General features: G+C 51.8%; 1 protein-coding gene across 1 annotated transcript; it reads right to left on the bottom strand.

The window, feature by feature from the left end:
- Window positions 1-6,748: 6,748 nt before the first annotated feature.
- On the bottom strand, window positions 6,749-9,005 carry TAFA3 (TAFA chemokine like family member 3; the record flags this gene model as incomplete). The annotated part of the gene is made up of 3 exons (XM_031557013.1): window positions 6,749-7,465; window positions 8,054-8,178; window positions 8,762-9,005. Coding segments are annotated over 3 exons (381 nt in total), but the record flags the coding sequence as incomplete, so codon positions are not given.

The raw sequence follows: 9,005 nt of genomic DNA, 5'->3' as shown, positions 1-9,005 counted from the left end.
GTAACAGTGCTGTGTGTGTAACTGACAATTAAAACCTGCAGCCCAACTGCATAAGTCCACCAGCAACAGAATGACTGCAGCTGGAGGGGAAAACAAAAAGAAACTACAGCTCATTTGCATTCTCTCAGTGTAATTTTGCTCAGGCTACAGTTGTTCTGAATGCAATGTAACTCCCAAGCAGTGCTGTGCCATCCCAGGGCTGTGCTGTGCTGTGCTGCTCGGGATGGAGACGGGCACAGCGCAGTGCAGGCAGTGCTCGTGGCAGCGGTGCTCCTATGGCTTCCAATAAATGAATTTAATTACCAGCATTAACATAATTGCTAACCAGCTCATGCAGCCCTGCCTGCAGCGTTCTCCTGCCTGTGACCCCATGATGTTAATCCTGGAAATTCCCAGCAATGTTCGTGGTGGTTTTATTCTGACACAAACTGCCTGCTCTGGAACACGAGCTGCGCTCCCCAAGAATGTAAAGGCATTTTAGATTAAAGTCACAAGCACTTTGTTCTGCTTGTTTTTCTTTCCTGATCTCAAATCACCAGAAGCATCCTTCTCTCTCCCTGCTGCCCCCCAGCTCTGCTCCCCACAGCCATTGGGCAGAGCACAGTGCTGGAGATCAGCCTGGCAGAGCCCCTCTGCCCCAGGGACCCACAAAATCCCTTTTAATCCTTTTCTTAAACTCTTTCTTACAAGTGCTTACAGCAGAGTTTATCTTTCAGCTTCTGGTCTAATTTTGGTTTCCAGATGAGTTTTTGTTTCACAATGACACCACAGCTGTGCTTGTTATTTCCAAACAGGGGAGGGGAGCTCAGAGCCCACACCTGCAGCAGCCTCTCCTGTGTGCATTGCTCAGAGCCCACAGCCTGGGGCATGGGGATGGGGACAGGGCTGGGAGATGGGATGGCAGTGGGGATGGCAGCAGGGCTGGGGACAGGGCTGGGAGCTGGGATGGTAGTGGGGAAGGCAGCTGGGATGGCAGCAGAGATGGCAGTGGGGATGGAGACGGGGCTGGGAGTGGGGATGGCATCAGGGATGGTCGGGTCTGGGAGCTGGGAGCTGGGATGGCATTGGGGGCTGGCAGTGGGGATGTTCAGGACCAGGAGCTGGGATGACAGCAGGGCTGGCAGCTCCATGGCACTGCCAGGGCACTGATACAGAGACCAACAGACACAAATCAATCACTCACTCCTTTCTTTTAAGGCAGGGGCTCAATTGCTGCTACAAGTGATTAGATTGTTCTGCTGCCAACGTCTCCTTACATCCATACATGAGGTGGCTTTGGGGCGGCTGCAGGTTACATAAAGGCACAGCCTGACTCACACCAATTAATCCCCACATCAGCAGCACCATTCGGTTCTTTTCCTGCCTCTTCCACACGAGGTTCTCTCATCAGCTCAGCCTGTTCCCATAGAAACTGAGCAGCATCACCGAGTCACAGCACCTCTGTTTTTAGGAGTTATCACTCGGGCTCATTTCTGCCCTAGGTGAGCATCCTTAGCTGAAGCCCTGCTGCTGCCAGTGCTTGGGGTTCACGGAGCAGTGCCCAGAGCAGCAGTAGCATTGAGATGTGCATTCTGTTGAGCACCAGATCCTCATATCCCCATGGCAGCCTTGGCACACCGCTGGGTTCAGGTGGCAGCATCATTTCCCCCTCTGCTGATCCTTCATGGCTGCAAAGAGCTCCAGCAGCAGCAGATCACCAACCCAAAGCCTTTTTCTCTCTTATTTCCCCCCTTGTTTTTCCATCAAACCTCTCATGTCAATATTTGCTGGCATCTCTCCCACTCTGCTGGTGGTGCAGCTCTGTGCAGGCTGCGCTCTTGGAGAAGTTCCTTAAAAGTCTCCTTGATGTATTCAAATCATCTCCCATGTATTCATTGGATTTGCTGGGTTTTGCAGGAGTGAAACTCCTGCACATATGGCTCTGCTGGTGCAACTAGTTGATTAGATTTTACATTTCCATGTGTGATTTATGGTAAATTGCCCATAGACTCATTAAAACTCCCCATCCTTTAAACATGTCCCTAGCACTCTTCCATGCATTTTATACAGGACAAAAGCAGGGCGGTTCTGTATTCCAGAGGGAGTCCTGCTGATAAGAACACACTGCAGTTACAGCAGTTTAGATGTGAGATACGGAAAACGTCTCCCTCACCATGACTTTAAAATCCCCCTAAAATGCATTGCAAGGAATCAATCAGTGCCAACTCAACGTACGAGAACTGCTTTAATAAATCTGAATAGATGTGTCAGGCTCTAAGTGAACTGCACATTAAATAAAACCCAAATCTCCATTGGATGCATTGATTGTTATCAGTAAGGGTGAACTTGTTGCTGTTTCAGAGCAAGGGCTGATCAGCCCAGCATGCTCAGCACTGCCCCTCACCCATCTCATGTTTTCTTTAGCCCCACTAAGCAGCTTGAGACAAAAATCCCATAAGTATATCTTCTTCCCAAAAGCTGTTTTCCAAGCACGGGTTTGATGTGCAATGAGCTGCTCAGATATCTGATTTATAGGGCATATGAAGTTTCTGACCGAAAGAAATATGATGGATCTCTCAGGTGCCTCTCTGATTTATTGGCCGTAGGGCAATTTATAAGTCATGTCAGTAACTTCATCAGTAACACAATTAATTCTGAAGTTATCCCTGAGTTATCCCAGCTCGGTGTCACTGACGAAGACGTGATGTGCTGAGTTATGGGTTGGCTCTGAACTATGACTGACTTTGGAATAAGTCACAGAGCTGAGCCATCAGTCAGGTGATGGATGGTTGTGGGCGCACAGCGACACGTTGCCACATCAGATGCCCCGTGCTATGCTCTGGCTGCTGGGATGTCCACCTGTGTGCTCTTTTGGGAGAGCAGGCAGTGATTCACCCAGCTGGACACACAGATCACAGCCTCAGTGCTGATTTAAGGCCGCATTGGGGAGCAGCGTGCAGCCGGCACCGCTGCGGGGCTGCTGGGCACTGGCATGTATCAGGGCCGTTAATTAAGATGTCATTTACAGCCCCGCTGAGTGACCCTGATTAAACTGTGTGATGGCAAGCACTAATAAGAGAGATGATATCCCTGCGGGTGGGGATTGCAGTGCATTGACCTCCTGGTGAGGAGCTTCCCTGGGTCACAGGGGCAGCAGCATCCCTACCTGCTGCCCGCAGCCCTGCTGTCACTGCTGCTGTCACAGCCATTGCAGAGGGGCATGGAGCAGTGCTGCGTGTTTTCTCACTGTGCACAACTCACAGCTCTTGTTGTGTATTCCTGGGAGGTGAGGAAGACGTCATGGGAGATGCGTTTACATCTGTAAACTGCAATCCAAACTCATTAAAACCAGCACAAATACTGATTAACGGAGGAGGAAAGCTGACTCCAAGTCCCACGGCTCCTCCCCACATCACAGCAGGGAGGTTTCTGCTCCTCTTTTTCTCCTGCATTCCTGCTGCCAGGACGTGGTAGGGCTGGGTGAGCTCCAGTGAATCCTGCTCTGGAATCGACCACTGCTTTCAGTTTGTTTCCTTACAGTGAATCCATTCTCAGCCCCGCCAAAGCTCTCCTTACCTGCACACGGCCAGCAGCTGCGTGCTGCAGACAGGGGCTCCAATGCTCAGCCCAGAGCTCTTTTGAAGAAAATGTAGAACTACTGAACGAATCCCAGGCCAATCCCATGCAAATGCCATCAGTTCCCACAAACGCAGCACCACTGCTGCTCACAGCTCAGCACCTCACAGCCCCTCCTGACAGCAGCCTCGGGGCACCGCTCCAACTGCGCATCCGTCACAGAAATTGAGCAGCAATTCATCAAAGCCAGGGCTGTGCTCAATAATCACCAGGAGATGAGTAAGTAATTATTCAATAATGCATCCCCACCTTCCCACTTCTCAAGCTGCCCGACCTTGGCTGCACAGCCCCAGTGCTGTGGGTCACAGTGGGGCACAATGTGAGCTCAGCCTCCCCTTGGGTCAGAACTGTGCTGCCATGTCAGCACTCAGAATCACAGAATCACAGAACGGCCAGGTTTGGAAGAGACCTGAAGGATCACAAATCCCCAACCCCCTGCCACAGGCAGGGCCACCGACCTCCCCATTGAATACCAGCCCAGGCTGCCCAGGTTGCACACCCCATCCCCTCAGAACTTCTCATCAGTGACACTGCCAATGTGCTCCAACTTCTCCCTTCATGCTCTTGACACAACGCTCCCTCCTGCAATCTGAGAATAACCATCAGCGTGAGGAAAAAAATCTCCCTGCAAGACTGCGCCGCTACTCCTCGAAAGGCCTAAAAGTGATAATTTGATTAATTAAATGGTCGGATCTACAGCCCCAAGGGGCCTTTCAACTCAGAATCAATCACTTTACGTCTATTACTCAACACCGAATTCACTGAACTGTTGAAGTCACTGCAAACTGCGTTAGCGATATTAAATAATTAGTAAGATTAATGCTATATAGCCTGGGCAGAATCCAGATTGATTAGTGCTAATTATCTTCTGCCTATTTAAATAATTTATCCCTGTTTTCCCACTTTGGAAGAGCAGGCAGTGCCCCATCCCTGCGCTCGGAGCTGGAGGGGACAGTGCCTATTTGACCCATTAACTAACTACAGAATTTCTCAGTAATCCCCAACAGATGAGCATCAAAGAGGAGACCTATGGTCCGGGCTAATCCCTTTATCATGAAGTAATGCTACAGAAATCAAATACCGGCAGTAAGTCGGGAGATTAACGACAAGCTGGGAAAGGCACAAATTAAATTGCAATCTCCCTCATTGCTTTGCACAATGCCAACAGTGCCAGCAGGAAAACAAGGTTAGAAATCACTTTATAAAAATGAAAATCTCTTTTAATCCCTGATTTGGTCGGTAAATAGCGCGTGCAGAGCGGGCTGTGCCCCATCCCCACTGCCTTCACCTGGGGAGGGCACTGTGAGATGGGCAGAGAGGAGAGCAAAGGAAAGGGCCGGCGGGGTTGGAGCAGTGGGTTCTGAGCTTTTATAGCTCAGAAACACCCAAATGAATAATTCATTCCCTTCCTTAGAACATCCCCACAAATGCTTTAATAAAACACGAGGCTGTGTGATCCTGCAGCGCTGCTTTGCTGCCCGGAGCAAACATGGGGCAGCGGCTTTGGCCACGACCCCCAGCTCAGCACCCCCATGCGTGGCCCAGCCGTCCCACTGCTCCTGCCCCAGTGATGCTCTGTGCTCCTAAATGAGGCACCGCAGCTGCACGGTGCACCTTCCCCTTGTGGCTTCTGGAAGAGACAAACCTTTTCCTTGCTCATTGTCAAAGCAGCGCTAAACCAAACGGGCCGACAGGAGCAAACCGAGTGACAGCAGCAGGGCGAAGGTGGCGGGGGTTACTTCTCTTATCCTGCTACAGGGGAAAGAAATCCAATTAAGCCTGAAAGGCAGAAATTTAAAGCCACTAAACCAAAAACGTCCCTCCTGCTCTAACCTGGCCTGCGGCACTCATCACCGTGAGGGATGACAGCAGGAGGGGATGCAGCGGTGGGAGGAGCAAAACTCAGGGTTCACAGCCAGGCTGGGGCAGAGCAGTGCCCACGGAGATGGGTTTCCCCCCATCCGAGCTGCAGGCGATGCCCAGTGGGGCAGCCCACCCTGCAGTGCCACCCGGCTGTGCTCTGTGCCGGCAGCATCGCCCCGAGCAGCTCAGCACTGCTGACAGGTAACGCTGATTTATACCGCGGAAATAAATGAGTCTGCTCTGCAATTCCACCTAATTTTGTCTCCCATTTCAATTTTCCATCTCTCAGCGTAATGCCGGATGGTTAATTATGTTTCCATCTTACTTCGCAGATAATACACCCCCTCGTACCGCATGTCGTCGCTTCTCAAAGGGTCTCATTTTACCTTTCATTTCACCACCTAGCACAGCTCTAAATTTAATCAGCTTGTAATTTTTGGATATTTTATCCATTAGGCCTTTGTTATTGTGAAGTAAAATGGAATCCTTGTCTTTTAATTCGCTCTCTAATAATTCTCCACCAAACCTTAATACAAAGGGTTTTTTTTCTCTCTCTCTCCCCCCCCCCTCCCCCAAAGACTAATTGAACGAGGTGTAATTACAATACCCAGGAGATGATATGGAAGCATCTGAACTGTGACAGCCTCCAGGGGCTGTGCCTTTTGAAGGGACCACGCTCAGTGGGGATGGGGGCACACTGCAGCTCCTGGACCCCCCCTGAGAGCAGGAGGTGCAGCATCACTGCCAGGAGGAGCCCACTGCCCCCATATGTATCCTCCCATGGAGGAGGCACACAATGGAGGGGATCAGTGCTCAGCTCACACCAAGGGGATATTTGCTCCCCCAAACCATGATGTGTCCTGTATGCAAACCTCTGCTGGACAATGGGATGCAGACCACAAACCTCTGCTGGACAATGGGATGCAGACCACAAACCTCTGCTGGACAATGGGATGCAGACCACAACCTGAAGGATCCTCCACTCGCCTTTGAAGTGTAAATCAGCCTTCCCTGAATTAAAACCCCTGCTCTCATTCAGAACACCTCCCATTAAAGGAACTGATGGAAAGCCCAAATCCTGAGTGCTTAAAACCACAAAGGACTCAACAAATCAGCAAAGCAATTTCATGTGTAGGGGAACCAATGCAGAAATGTCTCTCTCTGTGGTCCGACGGCACTAAAAATCAGTTGTGAGCATCAGAGCCTGTGAGGGTCCCTCAGCCCCATCACCAGCACTGCCCCTCAGCTTCGCAATGAAGAGATCTTCTGCAGAGATTAAACTGGATTTAATATTTCACAGTCTGCTATGTACATCAGTCTGCAGCAGCATTACGTACCCCAGAATGGGAGCACCTCCACGCTGGGTCTGTGGGCCCCCACCTCCCCTCCAGCTGCAGAGAGGGGACAGAGCACATCTGGGGGGCACGGTGCCTGTTTCCTTAATGCCACATCCAGCCCAGGGCTGCAGAGCCTGCACGTGTCCAGCATGGAATCCTCCTCTTTATTCTGAAATTAGATGCAAACACGAGCAGCAATTTGGTGCCTGAGACTGGCTCTGCAGGAACAGGCATTAAACTCGCCGCCTCGTTAATGCAATTATGGAGGAAGGAAGAACCAACAGTGTGCTCTGTGGAAATGTTTTGCCATCTCCGGAGCCCGAGGAGGTGTTGGACCGCCCCGGTATCGCCACTGTGGGCAGCGCTGAGCTGGGTCTGCTTCCAGGTCAGGGAGAGGGAGGCAGCAAGGCTGTCTGTGCAACTCCCACAGCACTGACCTGCGCTGTTTCAGCTGGGAATAAAGCCCTGCTGTCTGTCTGTCTCCATAACTGTCAACAATCGAAGCATTTTATTTCAGAGGATGGGAAAACGAGCCCATTCCTTGGCTGCGGGGTGCATCACGGGGCTGTGGAGCTCCCATCCCATCCCATCCCATCCAGCATTGCGATGTCATCAGGGCTGACTCCAGGCTGCAGGAGCTACCGGGTGACCTGCAGGAGAGGAGATGATGAGCACCCAGCAGATGCAAACATAACCTGCTCCTTACATCCCGCAGGGCGGTTGTTCCAGGATTATTTGTGACCCCCCTCTGTGACCGTTCCCACTTTGGGATCTGTCTGCACTGGGAGGCTGAGGGCTCAGCTTTGGGGGGGAAACCAAGTAATGCACACCAAGAGCCAAAGGCAGCGATGGGTGCCCAGGGCAAAGAGACCTTCTCAGACATCCGCACACACACTTGAGCAGGAAAGTCCTTTGGGTGATCCGAAATAATGGCAATAATGAAAAAAAAAAAAAAAAATCCCCCCCAACACTTTTTTAAAACGATAATTTTACGGCAGGGGATGTGGGGTGAGAAGAGCTCCAGCACAAGGAATAATTACCCTCGACTGCACGAACAATGATTACAAAATTATGCAACTGATTAACCGTGACATATATGTAATTACTAATGTGTTTGATAAAATTTTAATTACACCTTGTTCTTCAGGGCGTTCAGCAAGCCATGAAAATAACAATCATGTGGTGCTTTGCCACGGGTGGCCCCGGATGGGGGGTGGGGGGGCTCGGGACTGACGTACCTTGGTGGTCTTCACTTTGTTGCCGCTGCTGCAACTCCAGCCTGAGAGGTCGGGCAGCACCTTGCACTCCTCCCCAGCGAGGCAGGGCTCCATCTGGCACCACCACTTCTGCAGCACGATGGAGGCTGGGGGAGAGCAGCCGTCAGTGAGGGGAAGGGACCCGCTGCTCCCAGTGCCCCCAAAGCATCCCATTGCCTATCATTGCCCCCATCATCAGCCCCATCCCTGGAGGGCAGGGGAGATATCTCTGCTCTGGGCCCCACTGCTGATGCAGAGCGACTGTTCTTTGCTGCCCAGCTTTGTGAGACTTGTGTAACCCATGCCAACAGTGTGGATAATTAGAGGGGGCTTCCTTATCCTTGGGAAGGACGGCACAAAAGCTGTGTGGGACAGCTTGAGGATTAACCTGGGTATTTCCTGGCACTGTGCACAAATGCACCGCAGGATGAGAATGAATAATGCACCGGCAGAGGCTCCCAGCTGCTCCTGGTGGCCCTATGGTAATGGCATGTGACGTCAATCGATGAAATATATATAGGCTGAGCTGTGCTTTGTGCTCCTAAGTGCACCGGTGATGGCACTGCGTGGCCGGAGTCACGTCCCTGCCCCGGCTGCAGGCACACAGGGACCAATGCTGGGGAGCTCTGGGGTGGGGGCAGTGACCACAAGGCATCCCCAGCACTGCCCCCCTGCCCCGCAGATACTCACCATCCACACAGGAGGGGGCTGCCCGTGTGGTGCCTGCCACCTGTCCTGGGAAGCAGGAGCACTTCACGGTCTGGGAGCGCTCCTCTATCTTGTTCTTATTGCAGCACCTGTGCGCTGCGATGACCTCGCAGGTGCCGGGCTCCACGTGTGCTGCAGGAGAGAAGGAGCTGTGTGATGTGGGGACTAAAGGAAGCTCAGCACGGGTCCCATCCAACCTGGCCTTGAACACCTCCAGGGATGGACG

This window comes from Meleagris gallopavo, chromosome 28 (genome assembly GCF_000146605.3).
Source record: "Meleagris gallopavo isolate NT-WF06-2002-E0010 breed Aviagen turkey brand Nicholas breeding stock chromosome 28, Turkey_5.1, whole genome shotgun sequence".
In the NCBI taxonomy this organism is placed as follows: Eukaryota; Metazoa; Chordata; class Aves; order Galliformes; family Phasianidae; genus Meleagris; species Meleagris gallopavo.
The sequence above is the reverse complement of the archived record's forward strand: the minus strand, read 5'-3'. Positions and strand labels throughout refer to the sequence as shown.